Source organism: Pinus tabuliformis, chromosome 3_2 (genome assembly GCF_031772625.1).
Source record: "Pinus tabuliformis cultivar Carrire ecotype Pingquan chromosome 3_2, CPIR1, whole genome shotgun sequence".
NCBI lineage: Eukaryota > Viridiplantae > Streptophyta > Pinopsida > Pinales > Pinaceae > Pinus > Pinus tabuliformis.
This window is the reverse complement of record NC_142302.1, coordinates 1,066,231,594-1,066,253,603: the sequence shown is the minus strand read 5'-3', so window position 1 is coordinate 1,066,253,603 and position 22,010 is coordinate 1,066,231,594. Positions and strand designations below refer to the sequence as shown.

At 35.1% G+C, this 22,010-nt stretch overlaps 2 protein-coding genes across 2 annotated transcripts; one reads left to right on the top strand and one right to left on the bottom strand.

Moving 5' to 3' along the window:
• Positions 1–3,326: 3,326 nt before the first annotated feature.
• On the top strand, positions 3,327–4,241 carry LOC149184327 (uncharacterized). Its single transcript, XM_089415303.1, has one exon. It carries the CDS (start codon positions 3,327–3,329, stop codon positions 4,239–4,241), a length of 915 nt encoding a protein of 304 aa, XP_089271429.1.
• A 2,502-nt stretch (positions 4,242–6,743) lies between these two features.
• Positions 6,744–8,124, bottom strand: LOC149184326 (glucan endo-1,3-beta-glucosidase-like). The gene is made up of 2 exons (XM_089418901.1): positions 7,999–8,124; positions 6,744–7,866 (listed from the first exon to the last, which is right to left on the bottom strand). Exons 1-2 carry the CDS (start codon positions 8,072–8,074, stop codon positions 6,902–6,904), a joined length of 1,041 nt encoding a protein of 346 aa, XP_089275027.1. The 5' UTR covers positions 8,075–8,124; the 3' UTR covers positions 6,744–6,901.
• Positions 8,125–22,010: the final 13,886 nt, after the last annotated feature.

The following is a 22,010-nucleotide window of genomic DNA, read 5'->3' as shown; positions in this document are numbered from 1 at the left end:
ATTTATATTGGTACAGGCATATGGATTACTCTTTTGGGATTTTAATCTTAAAAGAGAGAACTTAAATCTAGTTTTTAGTTCTGAATCCAAAGAAGAGCTCTTTGCCTCTGACTAAATCTTTAGATCCAGTTCAAGTGCAGATCAAGCAAATGTCAGAGACTACATGCAGCAAAGTCAAAAGTAAATGGTCCTCATGTTGAATAGGACATCTAAGCAAGCAGCCAAGTCAACGGTAAATGGTCCTTCCCCTTCTCGGCAGGGACTTCCGCCACTGTTGTGGCTCTTGTTTTATAGAGTTTTTAAAATATTTATTTTAATTTTATTTTTATGGTGATTTGGTCTCTCATATATATATAATATTGATTTACTTAAAATTATTATAAAATATAGTTATTAGTGGTTGACATCACAACAAAAAAATATTGATTTATTTAAAAGTATTATAAAATATAGTTATTAGTGATTGACATCACAACAAAAAAATATAATAAAAATATTTCATTCTTATTTTTATTAATAAAATATTTCCATATTCATATGAAATAAGATAATTTTATTTAAACTTTTAAAATTATTTTAGAGTAATTAAAACAAAAGTATTAATATTATTTATATTTTCATATTTGAATGGAAAACATAACTAAACCATTTAAATATCCATGATAAATATTTTATTTTATTATTAATTTCAGAATATATATATTTGAAAATACTTTCATATCACTTATCTGGAAATAAAAACCACTTTAAGCCTTTTTCACGTCCACTAGACAAACATGTTTATGAGGAAATTATAAAAAGACCATTAACATAAAAATTCAAGAAGCTCAAATATTTTCAATTGATATTAAAATAATTCAAATATTTTAAATCATGAAGTGTATAATTAATTTAGCTTAATTTTATAAATCTCTTAGGTTTAGGAATGTATGCAAAGTTTCTGTTCTTTGTTTTTCAATTTGAAAAAGTATTGATAAGTATTTTATTTTATTATTAATTTTAGAGTATATATATATAGAATTAAGTTTGGGTACGCCTTAAAATTGTACAACTAATTATAGGTGACGTGGTTTTTTTTGAATAATAGTGATGGGTAAGCTTGCATTTGAGATTAACAGTTAATGATGGTTGTCCCCACTATGATTTGTTTTCCCTCTTGCAAAAAATATGTGTATGTGAGTGTACATGCTAATAACAATAAATATTTTGTTGTGCAAAGTCAAGAAGTAATTGAAAATAAAAAGATTAAACTCCTTTGTAATAATATTAATAAGAGGGAGATGTGTAATTCATTCTATTTTTACTATATAATTAACATGTAACATTTAAAAAATATTAGTAGTAATTGAAAATTTCAATGTGCACCATAAATAAACTAATGCAAAATTAAGTAATATTGAGATGCATTTAAAAATATATTATACTAATAAAAAAAATTCTTTACAATGTAATTCATAAATAAAATATCCCATGTTAATTAAGTTATTTCAATGTCAACAATTTACATATAATATGTGGTTTGAAATAATAATAGTAATAATATAAAGCAGTGAAAAACATAAATTCTTATTGTTATAGTATTTCAAGTATCATTATTTTGGAAAGGAGGAGCGCTCTGCAACCAAAAACCTAATGGCGGCAAGACAGTAAAACCCTCGGGGAGGAGCGAAGGAAGGGCCAAGGGGCAAATAACAGAACGGACCAGCAGAAGTCAGCAGAGACTAAGAGACAAAAGGCATGACAGAAGATGTCAGGAGGGGAGAGATCCCCTCCTATCGGGATACGGTGACAGGAGACAGCCAGAACAGTCAGGCGACAAAGGAGAACCAGAGCGCAGGGCCGGTGCTGGGAGCAACCTGGCAAGCAGGTCGCAGGGGAAGATGCCTGCCATGTGCAGAGGAGAGACCCAGGTTCGTGATTCCAGCGAATAAACTGGAAAGGTATAGAAGCTACATGAGGGATCATGCCCTTATCTGCAAGTTCGTAGGAGTCTGGCCGTCGGAAAGAGATCTCACCAAGTGGATTCAGCAAAAATGGCAGCCCCAAGGCCACATCGAGCTCAAGTTGGGAGCGAAAGGTTTCTTCATGGTAATTTTCTCAAACCTACAAGACAAGGAAAAGGTATTTGAAAATGGCCCTTATTTCTATTATAATGCTGGTCTGTTTATGCGTTTTTGGGAGGAATGCTACAACCTTGATAAAGAAACATTTCTAGCAGCACCTGTCTGGGTTCGTTTATTTGGGCTACCTATAGATTTCTGGGACCCGAAAATCTTGGAGGGGATAGGAAACTCAATAGGAAGTTTTGTGAAAATAGCAGAAACCACGAAGAAAGGAAGGTACACCTCGTACGCTAGGATATGTGTCTATATGAACCTCGCAAACCCCATCCCAGACTCTGTGGAACTTGAATATCATGAAGAAGTTTGGCAGCAAAACATAGACTATGAGCACATCCCGTTTAGATGCCGTAGGTGCCATGTCCATGGCCATCTGGCTAAGGAATGCCCGATTACAAGGGAAGAAGAAGAAAGGAGGGCCCCCCTGCAAAAGAAAGGACCAATAGACCAGGAAGGATACCAAGAGGTGAAAAGCAAAAGGAAAATAAATAAAGAAACCCCCCATGAAGACAGGAAGGAAAAACAACCAACCCTAGAGAAATCAAACAGTGTTGCAATATTACAGGAAGAGGGCGAAGAGGATGACCAAACCATGGAAAATCAAGAGGATAAGGAGTCAGAAAATAGCGAGAGCAGTGAAAGAAACCACTCAAAAAGGAAAGCCCCGAGTGAGCCCATGGAGAAAGGCAAGGAAAAGGACGAACAAGCTGAACAGATGGAAACAGACCTGGAGACAAACAGGGAAGATCTAAGTGAGGAGGAAGAAGTCTTAAGGAAACTACTGAACGAATGGAGGAATTTAGATGAGAGGTTTATCCCGGAAGACCAAAAGAGGCTGTATGCGGAAACCTTCTAGCAGTATAAAGCTAAACTAGAGAAATGTAAAGCCACACCAGAAGAATTCCAAGAGAGCCAGAAGGACAACAGAACAGATCAGCAAGGACAAGGAAAGGCGGGGAAAAAAAGATGAACGAAAAATCTTAAGGACTCCATCCAACTAATGGGAGAAATGCTAGTCAATACAGGGAGAGTGGTTCCACTGTCAGCGGTGTTTCAAAACCTATCCCAAGTTAACCAATGATCTTGACATCTTGGAATATTAGAGGCTTAAACAACAAAGGGAAACAGAGACATTTGGCGGCAAGACTCAGGAAGGACAAACCCCAAATTATGCTTATCCAAGAAACTAAAATATCAGGCCAGAAGATGGAGGAAATCCTCAATAAAATAAACCCAAGATATGAACAAGTAACCATAGACACCAAAGGAAGCGCAGGAGGGATAGCAATTATTTGGAATCCAGCAGAAGTCCTATCAGATTGGTGGATAGGAATGCCAAGAATCCTGACAGGAAGATTCAGACTCATTGGACAAAGTGAATGGGTGGCGGTCTCGGCTATCTACGGGCCCCATACCCATGCTGATAGAGGCTTGTTCCTTTACCAATTGGAAAAGCTTAGAAACATGCACCAGGAGCAGAGATGGATTCTGGCAGGAGACTTCAACTTGATAACTTCCAGAGAAGAAAAAAAAGGTGGAATTAGCAGAGAAGACCCGGAGATGGAAAGATTCAGGGATGTCCAAGCAGAATTAAGGGTGGTTGATATCCCAACTATAAACGGGAAATTCACCTGGAACAATAGAAGAGGAGGGGCCAAACAAATTGCGTCAAGATTGGATAGATTTCTAATCTCGGAGCACATAATAGAATTGGATATCTTCTACGAAGCCTCTATCCTACCCCCAATAGGGTTCGATCACTGGCCAATTAAGCTCGAAATAGCCTTGAATGACCTGAATAAAAAGAGGCCCTTCCGTTTTGAATCCTTTTGGCTTAGAGCTCCTGACTTCTTAGACAAAGTAAAAAGCTGGTGGCAGGAAAGAAAGAGGGGAACGGAAGGCCGCAACAAAATGCACTCGTTCCAACTCAGACTCAAAGAAATAAATAGCAAAATCAAGAAATGGAATAGGGAAGAATTCGGCAATATCCAGCAGGAGCACGGAAAACTCCAGTCAAGATTGGAAGGAATACAACAACAAATCATCAAGGATGGACGCAACGAGGAGATGGCTGAAGAGGAAGGCAGGGTAATCAAGCAACTGGAGGAAAGACAAAAATAGGAAGAAATTCTGCGGGAACAGAAATCTCGTGTCTAATGGCAAAAAGAGGGGGAAAATAATTCCAAATTCTTCCATAAAGCAATGCTGAACCATCGGCACCACAACATGATCTTCTCCTTGAAAGACAGTCAAGGAAATAGAGTGATGCAGCAGAAAGAAATGGAACGGCTCTTGGTCGAACATTTCAAAGACATCCTTACAGAACCAAATGCCAACAGAATAGAGGAAATAGACAAGGTTTGCCAACATATTCCTAAGAAAGTTACCAGAGAACAAAATTTGGCTCTGCTCAGGGTAATCACCAAAATTTGGCTCTGCTCAAGGTAATCACCATACTAATTACCACATTGTTTTTCAATATCATAGCACTCAGTATGGAAAGGACCTCAACTTTCCCACACATACTCGACCCTCTGCACGAGGAAACATAATAATATTATTTCGACATTTGTTCGGCCCACCTGCCCCGCTTCCCCCCTTCCCCCCTTAGAGGCCTATGAAAACAACCTGTAACCTCATCGTTGAGCAGAGTGTTAACATAACAGTGACAGTGTCAAGGCACACACCAACTCAATGGCCACTCACAAAATTACTTTTGTTGAGAGTTGTTTCGGTAAAAATCACATTAGAAACAATTTATCGACACATTTCAAATGATCTAGTGTGGTTCATCTTGTATAAGATGAAGATGAACCACCCTAGATGGTTTTAAATGTGACGCCAAATTGTTTCCAATGTGATTTTTACCGAAAAAACTCTCAACAAAATTACTTTTATTTTAATTTTAAAATGAATTTCAAGCATTGGAAAAAATGAAAAATAAAACGTCATACATTAGTGGAATTATGTACCATCAGAGCTTCCTCAACCAATCAAAAATTAGAAATAACATTTACTGAAAATTTGAAAATTATTTTTAAATTAATACAAAAATGGAAATATTAAGCATTTTCCCAAAACTTTAATTAAAACTGCAAAACCACGACTAAATAATACATAATCAACGCAACTTGACCATTAAAAAAATGCTATAGGACAAAATAAAAACTATTAAAATGTTAAGTTACTCTTTTAAAATATATGTAACAACTTTTGATTAAATAAAATTCTCTTGTTTTTTCTCGTGAAAAAAACTAATTACTAATTATTCTAGAAACAAAAAAAAATGTTAATAATTAGATTTGCTTTTTTGAAGAATTAATAATTTTAAAACTCTATGTATTAAAAAAAAGATATACGGATGTCAAAGTCCTAATATATTTAAATAAATTTCTATGGCAATTAAGGAGAAATTGCAAATAAGAAGAAAAGGGTCGGATAATGAAAGGCTTGATTTCAACGGCAGAAGGTGACAATACACCTGATCAAGATGATCTCGCTTGGCGTTTAGAGGACCCCATTTCTATCACATGAAGAACCGATAGGCCGGGTAGGACGCCTTGCCGTATGGGGCGAGGAGCAGCCGTTAGGCATAAACTGATTGATTGGCGCACTGGAGATATGTGATATGTCAGATACATGTGAGGTGCAATCTTTTACCCTTTTTCTCGGGAATCTTTTTAATTTTTTTTGTTATTTTTTATTTAATTAAAAAAATTTATTCAAATCACAAATTTGACAATAAATTTTTTATATCAAAATATTTTAAATTTTTGAATATATTAAATTATATATACAATTAAAAAACTAATTTAAATAAAACAAATCAAAATTTAATTATAATTTTTTTACCAAATTCCAAAAAATATTTATCAAATATTATCAAAATAAATTACTTAAAAATATTATTTTTATTCATGAAAACAACAACATTAGCGGGTCTCTATTGAACACCAATTTCTACACTAATAAATGCACATGTCTACAATAGACTTAGAAACCCGAAGGCACACAATTTATTAGTCATCAATAATGCTTTGAATGCGAAAAAACTACCCAACTGTACAGACGAGCGCATGCATCCAACGTGTCCATTCATTTTAAATATAGAACTCTGTAAATTCAAAGAACTTGCAGAGGCATATGGTTTGGACACCTACATAGGCGTAGAATGGATACTAATAAACGCAGTTAGTCTAAATTTCGAAACCATGTTTTGTTTTGCATTAATTGAAATTATAAGTTTTTTGTTTTGCATTAATTGAAATTATAAGTTTGATGAGTAAATTTTTGATAATCTAAATGTTTAAAATTTTTTAGAATGTTAAATTTATATATTAAAAAAACAAATTTAAACCATACCCATCAAAATTTTATCACAATTTTATTTTACCACAAATTTTTTTTCCCTTACTGCAAAAATTCTCATGAACTCTTCTTTTACATGATTTTGTGATTTTGTGATTTTTAGGTTGCCACGGTAGCTTCAATGAAAATTCGATATAGCTATTTGTTTTGGTTAAAACTCAGGGAAGTCTGCCTGCATGGTTATAATTGGCGAACTACACGGGTTGTTTCTCAACGCTCAACGTCACTTTTGAAAACAAATGTAAAGACTTTCAGTTTCCAAAACGATATTAAACTCAACTTCTTTGACATTTTATTGTTCACAAATTATTTTAGAAATAACCATACACTTGCAGATTACATATAGCACTGCATGAAGATAAGGGCTTGTCTGCATCGACTCGGGTCACATGTGATGTGGATTCCAACACAACTCATGGTGAGAAGTTGACAGAGTATACAGGCTGTTTAGTAGTAGGGTTGAATAGTCCAAAGTGTTTCTCTGTCTCGTCGCCTTGCTTCAAATCCTCGTTGAAAAGCGCGAAAACATATGTGTCGATGCTCATTCCTGGCCTCTTTGGTGTTCCTGCATTCGATAATACATGTTTAATAAGATTATTGTTATAGGTCTGAGCATTCTCAATGGTGGCCGCATCCGCGCCAGCAGAAGGCCATCCACTTTCGGTAATGACGATCGGGATGTTGGGATACCCCGAGGCTTCCATGGCCGACAAAAGAGTATCAACCATGGCATCGAACAGGTTGGTGTAGCTATGATCTCCGTCTTGCACCACCGTAGACGTAGACTTAAACAGAGCATAATCCAGAGAAATGTCTTTTGTGTCGCCGATGTAGCTGAAGTATGGATAGACATCCGCCATGAAGGGACCGCCGTTCTGTGACAGAAAATTGAGTATTTGGCTCATCGTGTCCTTCACAGCATCTACGAAGGTTCCGTTAGACGGCGGGTAGCCGCTGCTAACATCCGGCCTGTGGGTGGTAGAGACCTTGATGCTATTCTGCAGATTAGCGTTCTGGATCGCAGTTTGAATGTTGTTCATGGCCGGAACAAGATAGGGTACGTACTGAACGTCCCCTATCAAAACCTCGTTTCCCACTGCAATGTATTTGACATTGGTGGCGGGATAGAAGGGCACAATGTTCTCGTTAACCCAACCGTTTGCCGACTCTTGGCTGGAAGATATGTTCTCCAGTTCGTCGTTAGCGACACCCACTATTACATCGATACCAGAATTCGCGAAAGCTTGCAGTACAACATTGTTTTCCTGGTAAATTCTCGTTTTCCCAATGTTGTTGGACTTCATCAAAGTTACCACCTCGTCTGCAGATGGAAGATTGTCTGCGTCCATGCCATAGTCCACTCCTATTTTATCACCATCTGCACACCGAATTCAATTAAATCAGTTTAATAGAGCGACAAGGTTGAACTTAAATCTTTGAATAACAATCATATTGTATGAAGCATGTATCAAAGTAGAGAGGAAAATAATGCAATATAATGGTCATTTACCTGCGAGAACTGAACAACAGAAGATGGCCACACATCCAATCAGGAAGATCCTAGATTGGTCTTTAAAGGCCGCCATTTTTATCACAGGAAATCAGAGGATTGATAAATAGCATGCGAGGGCGTTGTATTTATAAGGAGCTCGATTGGTCTGCGCATGGATTGAATCGATAGGCCAAGAATGATGCCGTGCCGTATCGGACTAGCTCTGTCTCGTTTGCAGTGATAATTTTGTTTCCGGTACGTCACGTTATATCTACAGTTGTACAATAGGGCGAGCTGGGGGCACATTTATTCGTCGTGAAATGAAATGTCATCGGTCGTTTCTGCTCATTTTTCTTCATCAATTTGTCGCTGCCCAAGAGTTGAAAAACCGCCATCGATTTTAACAGGCAAAATCTTGAAGTACTCTTGACGTTGACGTCTAAAGTCCGCCAACTAGGGCATGACTTTTACCACAGCCGCCACCAATAAATCATGGTGGGACGGGTTGCAGCCTACGACCGTTGAATGGTTAAGTGTGGTAGTCTCCTAGGTGGCAGGGTTGGAGCCTACCACCATTGAATGAACGAGAGCCGCCGGCACCCTTAGTCATCGCCAGTGCAAAGAGTTCCAATCTACAACTTTCAAGGTTTAGCAAGAACCAGCGTAGTCTGTAAGAATCGCATTGTTTATTCGCAAGCAGTCGTTATTGGCCTGCAGCGCGATCATAGCGAGAAAAGACCGTGTTAATATTTATAAGCGCGCGTCAATGAATTCGAGGAAAGTCAATGGTTTAATGAGCATGGGCATATTTTTAAGAGTTAGGCGGTAGAAGAGTTTTTTTTAAGAGAGAGATTAAAGATTTTTATATTCATGCCCCGCAATTATGATGGGGTTAAAATATTCTAAAGGTTTCGTTCAAGTTTCTTTAGCCAAGGCCTAGTATATTGTAATCCGTTTATCAAACTAATTTTTGAGTTTAATTTAGTTGCTATTAATAAATTTTTTTTCTCATAATTATCAAATATTAAACTAAATATTTGTTAATTATAAAAATAAGTTTTAATTTTTATAAAAAATATATTCTAATTTTATCATTGCTTAAAATTTTTGATAGGTTATTTTATAGAATTTAAAATTTATTTGTCAGAAATAAAAGATTAATTTGAAAATTAAAATTAAAAAAAAAAAAAACTTATTTCAAAAAAACTCACAATAATCTCTGTTCAAAATTCGCTCTGGAGTATGCCGTAAAACTGTCTCTGCTTGGCTAAGAGCTTGTCTTCCTCGGACGTAAGGAAACAGGTTAACTGCCCAAGGTCCAGAGGCATTTGGTAGAAGTGGAAGCCTGCTCCCTTACGGACCGCCAGCGAGTTATTACAGGGGGCGTGGTTTTCCTATTTAACAGTGATGAGTCAAACCCGCAATAGCGGATAGCAGCGAGAGATGGCTGTCCTCATTGTTGGTTCGACCCTTGAGTTGATAGGTTTTGACACCTTTGAAAAAAAAAAAAAAAAAAAAAAAAAAAATAAAATAAAATAAAATAAAATAAAATAAAATCTGTCCAAAATATTAATGATCAAAACATGCACGCATTTCAGGATCTAGTACTTCTGTACTTTACCACTATTCAATTTGTTTCATTTCAAACCTGGAATTTCAAATCCTCGCAACTTCTCAAATTGAATGAAAATTTGATAATATTTTTGAATTTTTCATACTTTTCATTTGAAATTCTAATCAAATTTGTAAGCGTCATACTTCCACTTATTTGAAAACTTTCTTTCAAAAACTTACAAATTTATTCTAGAACACAAAATAAATCATCCAATGAAAACTAAATCAAATATACAGCGCGTGCTAAAAATCAAATATACAGCAAGTGCAAAAAAAATTAGAGATCACATAGTAAAATTACTAATCAACTGGTGCAATAGCTCTTATAATACAACTTCATCAAAGATGGGCTGCACATTTGAGTGAAATTCATAAAGAACTCACTCGAAAGATTGTTGTAGTAAATGCAAATTTGAAGAAATTTCTACTAAGGGAAGAATTATGTTTCATAAATAGACCCCACAAAACTTTTACCGCACTACGTACTTGCTATACATAGATCTACTGCACTACTTAGATTATAAATTGGTTCGATATGCTATCTAAAAGTGAAATTGCAGAAAAAAAACATGGTTGTATGTATTTGTATAGGGTGACAAATTGGGTCTAAAAGTGAAATTGCAGAAAAAAAATATATGGTTATATATATATTTGTATTGGGTGAGAAATGGTTGGGAATGTAAATTAGGAAAAAATTAATCTAACTAAAAAATATCACTAGAAACGCGTTTTTTTTTAAAAGTGCTTGTGAAAAAATGGTAATTACTAAATCTAAATGTCTTAATTCTTTTTGGGGAGATTATGGGCACTTGCTCTACATAGATCTACTACACTGCTTCGATTATAAATTGGTTCAATATGCTATCTAGAAGTGAAATTGCAGAAACAAACATGGTTGTATAGATTTGTATGGGGGTGAGAAATGGTTCGGAATGTAAATTAGGAAAAATTTAATCCAACCAAAAAATATAACTGGAAAAACGTTTTTGATTTAAAAGTGTTTTTGAAAAAGTGGTAATTACCAAATCTAAATGTCTCAATTTTTTTTTTTTTTTTTGAGATTTTAAGCCAACTAACGATAAATTTAACAAGTGATAATCAATTTAACTGATGGTCCATCTTAACTCATTTCCAGAATTATGAAAATAAGTCATCAAATTGAAAGTTTATAATGACTCTTATTTATAAACATTAATTTTAAATGTTCATCATTCATAAATATTTAATAATAAATTTTAAAATGAGTGTTTTTTTTAATATAGTCTTTAATGGCTAACCATATGTGGCCCACGATACATGTCCCTGTATATTACAGGATGATTTAACAACAATCTAGATAGTTTAATAAAGAAATTTAGTTAGTGATTAGTATATTTATACTTTTATTAATCTTGTTACTAATTTGTGAAGTAAGCATGCGTAGATTGCTGAGTAGAAGTATTTATTTATGAGAGAATACATGACTTTGATCATTGAAGGGTTTTTGGTTAATATTTTGATGTGTGAATGAAGTATTTATTTTTGAGAGAATACATGACTTTGATCATTGAAGGGTTTTGTCAATATTTTAATGTGTCAATAATGTTCACAGTTGAATATTGGTTTATTTGTTTATTGAAAATAGAGGACGATTCTATAATGCTTACACTAGCTTTGAGTCATGTTATATATTATGTCAATTTATAACTGATGTACTATAATTAAAGTATATAGTGAGATTTTTCCAAAGTATAATATATTTCATTGAAAGTCAAACATTCTAGAGAAAATACAAAAAAATATATGTAATAATAGATCATAATTATACTTCATTTACAGTCAGTTTCTCGAGAAACTAAAAAAAACTTATCATTAGGAATATCTCAGTACATATATCTTTTATTAAACATAACCAAGAAGAACATTCAAAGCACAAGAATTCTTCTTGACTTTGTATATGTCCATACCTCATAAACTGCATGCCAATCAACATTAGAAGACTCAAGCCCATTCAAAGATACTTTCATTAGAGCCTCGATTTTCTAATGTCCTTGATGACGTTTTTCTTAGAAACTCCCCTTTCATAATCCACTGTACTTGTAGGAATAGTGAGTACAACTTGCCATAATTTCATCATATTAGGATAATTTGTGTCATTGTTTTGTGTTACGAAAGACTTTCCATGCTCCTTTCATAGAAAAACCCTCACAATCCAAATTTAATGAATCAACAAAAAGGTGAAACTCTCATTTACAATATTTAACATCAAATAAATCTACAAATCCAATATAACTTGATATGGTATGTTGCAAATGTTGGAAAAGCTTTAAAATCCAATGCTCTTAATTTTTCTCATGATTATGACGCTCTTCTGGATAATAACAAGGGTTGAAAAATTTGGCTGCATTAAAAAGATGAAGGCCTAGAAATATTTCATTCAAAGAATCTATGAGACTCTCTATATAACCTTCTATGGGTTGCTCGCAATTCTCTTGTGTACCTTCAATACAAGGTTTCATAGATTCTTTCCTTGCTTCACTAGATTCAATATCCATGACTGAGATAAAAATATATCGTAAATAATGTCTATCTACAATTGTCCCTTCATATTTAATATCAATTTATCCATTTTGAGAATCACTCAAAAATTTTGAACGATAAGTTGTGCCTTCTGCAAATGTCTCTTTTCTCAAGAACCATCTAGATAATGTGCTTATAAGTACTTCAAGTGCTAACCCAATAGTTGTAATGTCTACATTTTCTTCTTGAAAAGGCACATTCAACTTGTTCAATTCCCTTAGTACATCAACAAACATATGTAAACAAAACTGGATAGAATATATTCATGTCTTGTCATACCATGATGAAGTTTTTTTTTTCATTTTTCCACAAAGTTAAAATTGTTGGGATAAGATTCACAAGACTTATAATAACACCCCCTTTAGATAACCATCTCACTGAATGTATTTGTAGAAAATCAAGAATATCAATTTGCATGACTCTAAGAAAATCATTAAGTATATTATTTCTCTGTGGGGATTTCTGAACCCATGAATACACTTTGTTTGCATTTTTTTCAAAAAACAGTAACTCAGGTAATTTCTTAGAAGCATCTGATGCTGCTAAAGACTCACGATGAGCCACAAAATGAATTGTAATAAGGTTCGGATTGTTCTTTTTCCAAAATGAAACAAGACCATTTTCATGTTCAATCATTGCTGAAGCCCCATCTATAGAAACAACTATCAAATGTTTATATTGAAGGCCTTTAACATTTATTAATTGATTGACATTATCATATATTTTTTTTCCTTTTCCATCCACTACATCCTTGAGCTTCATAAACTGGGAGAAAGGTGGCCTGAGACCCTTTGAATATAGATATGTTGCATAAGAAACAAGGTGTTGCTTTAAGGTTCAACCAGTGCTTTCATCAACCATCAATGAAAAGAATGGACTTTCGAACATATTCTTTATCCGATTTTGTTAAAGATGTTTTGATATGCAATATATAAAATCATTTGTAGACTTACTAGTTGTGTATGAAGAATACTCTAGAGACTTTGGTATATTTGGAGTTTTTGCATCCATTGGAAATTTGCAAAGCTTCTCATACTTTGATAGAGATAAATCTCCTTCACAAATTAAATATGATACTTTCATTGCAGAAATCACTTTCCTTATTGGAATCTCCGACCTATCTAATATGATCTGGAATTGGTTTCATCTTTCCCTCTAATGGATTAATCTATCTTGCATTAGCATCTTTATGCACCTGTGATTTTTCATGAGTAACAAGAGCATCATGTTGTAATGTTGTGCAACCATTCCCTAAACCCCATGGTCCATTCATCCTATACTTCTCACAATAGATACACTTCATAGTTATTTTGTCATCAAACCTCACATAATTCAACCAAACAAACTTATCTAACCATTCCATGTGAAATTGTCTTTTTGTTTGCACTTTCATTATTAAATTATTAGCAACCTCTTTTTCAACTTCATTTGTTTCTTCGTCTACATCATGATCAGAAGAACTTCCAAAAAATTCATGTAATTGTTGTTCCACATGAGCGTTATGAGTTTCTTCACATGCTTCTAAATTGCTTTGAGTCTTAGAAGTTTTCTCTTTTGTCCATCCATACATTTCCCCAATTGGAAATTGTATTTATCTCTTTTGAGACATTTGTAAATTTGCAACCACCTGTATAAAAAAATATACTTTTTAATAATGCACATTTTTAATTACTTAATTAATACTTTTTAATAATGCACATTTTTAATTACTTAAAAAAGCATTAAAGTTGTATAACACCATTACCAAAACAATTATTTGTTAAAAAAAATTTAAATGTAATGAGAATAATAATAAGTATACTATATTTCATTTCTTAACATTAGTTAAAGAATAAAAAAGTTAATGTGAAAAATATAAGAAATATAAACCGAAATTAATCGAATTTAGACATTGACATGAGTTGATACAATAATGAATAAGGGCATTATGATTTATGGAATTCAAATAAAATATTTCCACTCTCTGTCTTTATTGATGTCACATAGAGGCACTGGAAAAAGAAATCATATACTGAAAATCGTGAAGTTAAAAGAGAAAAAGGAAAATCCACTCGTAGCTTATAAAGATCCTCTAGTGAGAAATCTGTGGTGTAAAAAGGTGGAAGGAAAACACACTCTGAAAACTGAAAGTTCCTTAAGTGAGAAGAAGGTAAAATGAATTTTCTGCAGTGGGCCATAGGAATTTTTCTAAAGTAGGCCACATTGTTGCAACATACCATTTTTTAGGAATTATAATAAAATATGGCTTGTTTTTTCAGGCATTTTTCTACATCAATCCATGCTATGTTTTGGCGGAATTTTACTAAAGAAACCAATGTTTTTTAAGGAATGTTCCTAAAGAGGTCTGTATTTAGAGTTCACTACTTTATATCTTTGACTGACAACTCTTAAATATATCAGTAATCTCAATTTTTAAAGATGATGAAAGCCTGAATTATAACCAAAATCATTTTTTATTTATTTTAACCATAATTCTAAAATAAAACTCGAAAAGTATAATAATTAGACAATGCCTTTGAAAAATTATGCAGGACAATGAAAATTCAGCTCTGTATTATGGATGTGTTGCAATATTCCATTGACTAACATCAAGTCTTTTCTTTTGGGAGACAAGACAAAGGAACTATCAATTGTCACGTAAGCTAAGATGCCACAACAGTAGGATTCGTTCAGATTCGATTGTGGCAATCCTAGAGGAGACACTAGTTTCATAAGTAACATATAGAAACATTTGTCCAGCTCCACTTTTTTCTTGCCTGTCTCATCAAGATGGAGGGGTTGCTTATTGGGATGTTTCAACATCGAGTGATCTGACAATTGCGGTGTAATGATGCGGGCAAATAATTGAATGTGTGGGCATGGCAACGTTTGTTCCATGATCCAATCTTATACAAGAACGCTACAAATTATAGATATAGTCATAAATACATAGATGTAGCAGAAAAACACTTCATTTCATTAATAGAAAAATAATGAATTATGCTTACAAACAGAATGGAAATAAGATAGCTTGGACGAAGATAACTTATCTTTGAGAAGAGATGTGGTGGCTACATGCCAACTGAACTGTGTTACAATTAGACTCAAGTTCCTATTTATTATTGAAAAACATGAGGAAACCCTAAACAACCAAAACCATAACCCCAGGGGATGTAACACCAATATTTTATGGGCCCCGCTGAGATTAGTTGGGCAGCCAACTTCTTGGGGTCATAACGTGGTCATATTATCTCCATTTGGTGCGTATGATACCTTGTAGGAAAGGTCTCTCTGAGTACTATAAGTTTTTCTACAGGACCTTGCCTAAGGCTATGGGCCTATAGTGTACCTCAAAAAAATGTCATTTAGGGGGTCAAAATTGCTTCAGAATTTCAGGACCCGAAAAAATGTGAAAAATAGTAAATGCTGAAATAAACAAGTAAACAAATGAAACTGACTCGAGGGTCTAGGTGGAATAGGCAGGTAGCCACCAATATCCACCTAGATCATTCCTCCCCCCTTAGGAAGTAATGGTCCCCAATGCATGCAAAGCATCCAAGAGGTGAGGAAATTTCTATTGAACCTGGTCCCTAGTGAACCACTTAACCTGATGAATGAGTTGGCTTGCTTTGACAACTTGATATAACTGTATCCTATGTTGGCGAGGGTTCTTGATCTGTGTCCATGATCTGATCAGTTGTGGCCTATTGCATGCAGTCCAGGTTGAGCTTTATTGGTGTGAGTTGTTCTGCAATGTTGGATGTGTCCAACAATGGTGGGAAGTATGGATGAAGGTGGTCTACATTGAACACTGGGTGCAGACCAAGGAACGGTGGGATGGTGATCTTAAAGGAATTATCAATGATAGCCTTGGAGATGGTGTATGGTCCTGAGCGAGTGAAGCTTGAGGTGGGGTCCAGTGAGGCGCTCCTTCTGCAAATGTAGCCAAATTTTTTTGCCCACATAGAACTTGTGTGACATTTGATGTTGATCATGACACTGCTTGTAGTTAGCATTGACTTTGTCCAATATATCATGGACCTACTGGCGGATGTGTTGAATGCGCTCATTGAAGTTGTTAGCCCTTTTTCCTTCATACTGGATGTGAGCCGAATCTCCCTGTGTGGCTGCAAATGGTATGGCCACATCAATAAGACATAATGGCTAAAATCCCAGCCCTACCCAAAAATGGTTGTGGCCTGTTGAGATGTGGACAGCTCTATTGTAGCTCTGTTGGACATAAGGGAGAATTTCATTCCACTTGCTTGGATGCTTCAAGTTGTACATTCACAGAATGTGTACGATCATCATGTTGACAACCTCTGTTTGGCCATCAGTTTGGGGATGGAAATCTGTGGACTTAGTAAGTTTCGTATCCAACATCGACCAGAGACTGGACTAGAATGTACTCAAGAATCTGCTTTCCTGATTTGAGACAATGGACTATGGGATCCCAAACTGTACCCAAACTCTCTCAAAGAAGAGCTTAGCAGTGGCCTTTGTTGTGAAACTGTTCTTGCAGGCCACCGTGATGACCATATTAGAGAATCTGTTGATGACCACAAAAACACAATCGTTTCTATGCTTAGTAGAAGGAAGGCCCAACATGTAATCCATGGAGATAGATTCCCAAGGCCGACTAAGAGTAGGTAGATGAGTATACATGCCTTGCTTCTTGATGGTTGGCTTGGAAATCACACAGACGATGTAGGATATAATGTACTTCCCAACATCCTAATGAAGTTTCAGCTAATAAAAATACTTCTGCAATATCGCCAGTATTTTCTCTACTTTGAAATGTCCAACAACCTGACTATAGTGTGCCTCCCAAATCATCTTGGCACACTCGCTTGAAGGAACACACATGTGTCCAAAGTGGCAAAACAGTGCATCCTTAAGGTGAAAATTTTGAACTTGCTTCCCTTCCAGGAGTGTCTAGCATGTGCTTCCAAATTTTGGATCGCTCTTGTAAACATGTGGTCACCTTGAGGTCGCGATTACCCGACAGATTTTTCTTGAGACTCTGCCTCAGAATCAGATTTGGAATTTTCTTTGGAGTCACCTTCTATAGTCACACTGGGAGTAGGCTCCCTTATTGGTTCAGTTAATAATTGGTCGAATGGGACCATTGCCAGCTTTCTTTCTCTGTAACTGTAAAATTTTTGAGATCTTCTTGGTGAAAAATTAGTTGTACCATATGCTTCACCTCTACAAAGGTGTTTTTCTACAAAAATATATCATCAAAAACATCCTCCTCATTAGTGAATACTTTTATTTTCACCAAAGCGGTGAAATTCTTGACAATGCCAAACGAGTCATACTGTCCTCCATGGAATTAGGGTAATTGCAAAGATAGCATGTTCTCTTCCTCTTTGAACGTGTGTCCCAGGTCATGTAGTGCAAATGCTCCGCACTGTACATGGAATGCAGGCCAAATGACTTTATTTGATTCTTTCAATGTATGGCTCATTCCTCCCTCACTAGTTGTCTGGTAGGCTATCTCTATAGCCATCAATTTATCTGGAACATAGTATGGGAGGATGTGGGGGGAAGTGATGCTGCCAAAAACTATGATATATGTAAAAGTTTCCTCCTGAACCATTTGGCCACTAGGAGGATGTCAACTTCAACTTCTTTGGAAAACCTGGGGGTTTCTCAATTATAAAGCCGCTTGTGAATAGGGAGCATAACACCATGGCAAATATTGAAAAAATGTGGTTGAAAATTGGATTCCCACATGACCTTGTGGTACACATGAATGGGAAGTGGATTTCGAACAGTCCATTTCCATCCCATAATGGGGAGCTTTGAACTAAAACAAATAACATCCATAACATAGGCACTCATAAAAAATGGAGGGTAAACCCTCGAAGCAATACTTCTTCTCCTTTTATACTCGATAATTGTTTTTGCTAAATTGTCTGACAAGATTTGGGCCCAATTCATTATAGTTGCGTTAACGACTACGTCTATTAATGACAACCACTCTGGGGAGAACTTAGTACTATCAGGTCTGCCAAACAGTCTACATAACATAGCCACAACAAAACTATAAGGGGGAAAAATAGATGCAGTAGTGTACATACCATTTTTGTCTTTCTTGATTTTCTCTTCATTATTTGACTAGGTGCGGGTGCAATCCGCTGGGTCATTGTTCTCTTTAGCAAACTTCTCTATGAATTGCCTGTTGTAGATGACCTGTGGCTCTGGTAGGTGGTACATAAGTCGTAGGTTGTCCAGGGTAAAAGATTCGATGACCCCTTGGCTTCTCGTATTGAATTCTCTGTCTGAGATGTCTGCTTCATTAATAACCCATTTTACCATGTTGGTATAACGGATTATCTTTAGCCGACAGGCTATGCGGTGCAAAAATGAGCAAGTCGTCTCTAACATGGAAGCGTTTGAGGAATCTCGTCTGTCAACTGTAACATTAATTTCCATAATCCTCGATTGTTCCTCCTCCAGTATGTTGTACATAGTCTCCCATGTAGAAGTTCCTCCCTCTCTGCTGCATGTGGTATCTGTGAATAGGGGAGTCATCTCAGTCTTCTCAGAGGCAACAGCCTTGCCTTTTTTCCCCATTTTTCTCAATTCTCTGCGCTATGGTTTTTTCCTTAAATGAAGAACAAAAAATATCACACACTCAAAGATGAACGTAAATATGAAATGATGCAGATGGCTTGTAAAGGTGGTAAAAGAAGCATTATTTAAATGCACGTAACAAGATATCGTATCAAGATGAATGGCTTTTCACACATAAATACAATTATTTCCCACTAATTCCCACTAATGATTCATTATTCCTTAGCTTTATTGCTCATAAATGTTTGCATCGTAAAATGGTATGAAAGCTTCTAGGGTGGCGAGCCATTGTACTGTGATGATAGCGATTGTGTGATTTGTGAAGCAATATCGCAGATCGCAATATCGCAAGATGTGCCTTTTAGCATTCTTACCTCCTGTTATGTGTCTGCAAGATGTGAGATGTGAGTCATCGATTAGTTGTTTCACGTATAGTTAATCGCTAGGTTTATCCTATGCAATAGAGTTGATGGACTCGAAATATTTACTTTTAATATTCTAAGGTGTGGGTCTGGGCACGAATCGTATTTCGCAATATTAGTTGATGGTTAGTGCGAAGTGTTTGAATACCCGAAATGCGATGCGATAAAAGTCAAAGCACCTTCGCGGTTACGCAACTCGCAAATCTTGCTATATCATTTTTAAGAGAGAGTTCTTCATGAGTCGCGATATGCGTTGCGAGACGTAAGCCTAAAAAAGCTTAAGGACTTCTATTTTCGTCAGATTTTATGATAATTTATATCATGGAGCCCTTATTTAATCACTTTGCTTGATTTTGGAGGTTTTTTAGAAAGGTCCTTTGGTGGGTTTTAGACATGCTATATATGAAAAGGTAAGTCTTTAGTAGTTCCCAAAAAGGTTTTGATTGTTATCTTTGCTTTATTCAAAAAATAAAAGAAATGACTAAATGCTAAGTTTTGTTTTTTGGATGAAACTTTTTAAAGGGTCCCCATTTAGTTAAAGTAACATTAACTACTATCATTAACAAATGGGGGGTTGTTGAATACCACAACACTTTGGTGTGTGAGGTAAGTCGTGTTGGTTCTTCAACGTTCACCAAATTGCAAACTCAAATAAAAATCTAGACTATAATCCTCTTTTTTATCAGAGTCTAAACTTTAACCACTCTAGTAGAAAGCCACTCGTTAAATATCTTTCAAAAGAAGTCCTTAGTTGGATTTTATAGTTTTCACTTGTTACTTAATTGCATTTCATTCCAATGAATTCTTTATGATCCAAATACTTTTCTTGTGAAGCATATAATCATTTATTTCTAGGACCGCAACTATAAAGGGATGTAGGGATGTCACATAACTTCACTATATACTGAATATCAGTACAAAACCAATTCATGTGAGGCATTTGAAGTTTTTTCTATGTAAACTAGATCAAATATTTGACATCACACTTGAGAATCACAATTCTTGACAATACCCATTAACCAATAATGGGTTGGCATAACCTATTGAACAATATCCTTAGGAAACCCAGACAATTTTCAATCCGATGGGATTCTTAGCCTTGCGAGGATTACATGCCCAGATACACTTTGCAGGTGGTAATTTTTTCCATCTCTCCCAAAATTAGATCTCTTGCCAAAATTAGCCCTCTATTTTTACATTTTCAAAGACAATTGGCATTGTATTAAGGATGGATTAGATCAATTTTTAACTAGAACTGACATTACAGTTAAATCGGGGACAAGATTTGATATGAAAAAATGCACATATTTATATCGATTCAAATTTTTGTTGATGATCATTTTTATACTGTTTGATGGATGAATAATTATTTTTATTGCCTATGAAATCAACGTAGGTTTATTGAATATTCTCGGCAGGAGCTAGGCCACCTGTCTGATTGATTTTATCATGGGTAGGTTTGTGAAATTTTGAATTACAGTTTTAACTAAGTTTGGAAGAGAATGACCATATGGAAGTTGTAGTGATAAATCTCTCTACAAAGGTATAGTAGTTGGCTTTTCTATTAAAAATGATACAGGAGATATCAACATCGTTTATGTGAAATAGGATTTGGATGATGAATGAAGTTTTTATATTCTATGTTATATACTTTTAACCTTTCATGGTGGAATTTGTATCCAATCATGATAAGTTGTTGAAATGCTTATTTTGACCAAAATTTACTGGTTGAATCTAAAACTAATGCCCGTAAGGTCAGTCGGTTGACTCTAAATGAACAGATTTAATCTCACTACAATGACTACAACCATAATTTTTCTTATTAGAACTCTGCCATTTGCAAATGGGATATCAAGATACTATTTTCAGTACAAGAGGACGATAATCGTATAGTTGTAGAAACAATTTTAAGGCACCAACATAGATTCCTTTGTCCTTCTTAATAACTAACACATAATTACTGAGGTTGTTTAGGGGCAGGCTATGTAGAAGGCATATTGGTCTTGTAGGACCAAATAATAGGCTAATAGGAGGTGCCACCCCATTGTGGATGCCTATGTCGACATAATCATCAGAAAATGTTAGGAGCTTTTATAGTTGTAGAAATAATTCCAAGGCACCTATGTTGCATTTGACCTAACTACTATCTAACACACATGCATAAGGAAGATGGATACATAGAGGGTCAAGGAGGGGGGAGGTTGAGTAGAAGGCATATCAGTTCCTGACAATCCAAGGAATTGTGTGTATCTTTTCATGTTCAGAACAACAATATTTCAACCCAAGTTGACCAACCATCACATCTTGAGTCTTGAAAATACACATGAACCATTAGTGGGTTGGCATAACTTGTTGCACAATATCCTTAGGACCTTAGCTAATCAGAACTTATATTCAGAGTGTTGATCACTCAAAAAATGGAAGAGGATAATCATTAAGCTCCTAAGACTCCACAAGATATAAAGTAAAATGTCTTCTTAGTTATTCTCATTTCCTATGCAATCAACATAGTTTTATTGAATATTCTCAGCAAGTGCTAGGTCGCTAGTCTGATTGATTTTATCATGGGTAGGTTTGTGAAATTTTGAATTACAGTTTTAACTATGTTTGGAAGAGGATGATCATATGGAAGTTGTTGTGATAAATCTGTTCATTTTTTTTTACAAGTCTAGATAACCACTGAATTACAAACTATATGAATATGCTTGTTTCTCCTTAGTTCATAATTTTTCATGTAGTGCTACAAGAATATTATTAATGGTAAACATCTGATGCGAGAAAAACCACATATAAACAATTTTAAAGCAAAAACAACCTTTATAATTTTTTTAATCTATAATACATATTTTGTTCCCTCTACTTTCATAAAATGAC

What these genes read in the sequence shown, in the direction of transcription:
- LOC149184327 (XM_089415303.1), top strand. Translation starts at nt 3,327, where the DNA reads ATGGAGGAAATCCTCAATAAAATAAACCCAAGATATGAACAAGTAACC.
- LOC149184326 (XM_089418901.1), bottom strand. Translation starts at nt 8,074, where the DNA reads ATGGCGGCCTTTAAAGACCAATCTAGGATCTTCCTGATTGGATGTGTG. An exon ending in CTGTTGTTCAGTTCTCGCAG is followed by an intron (nt 7,867 to 7,998) that starts GTAAATGACCAT and finishes TTCGGTGTGCAG; the next exon opens with ATGGTGATAAAATAGGAGTG.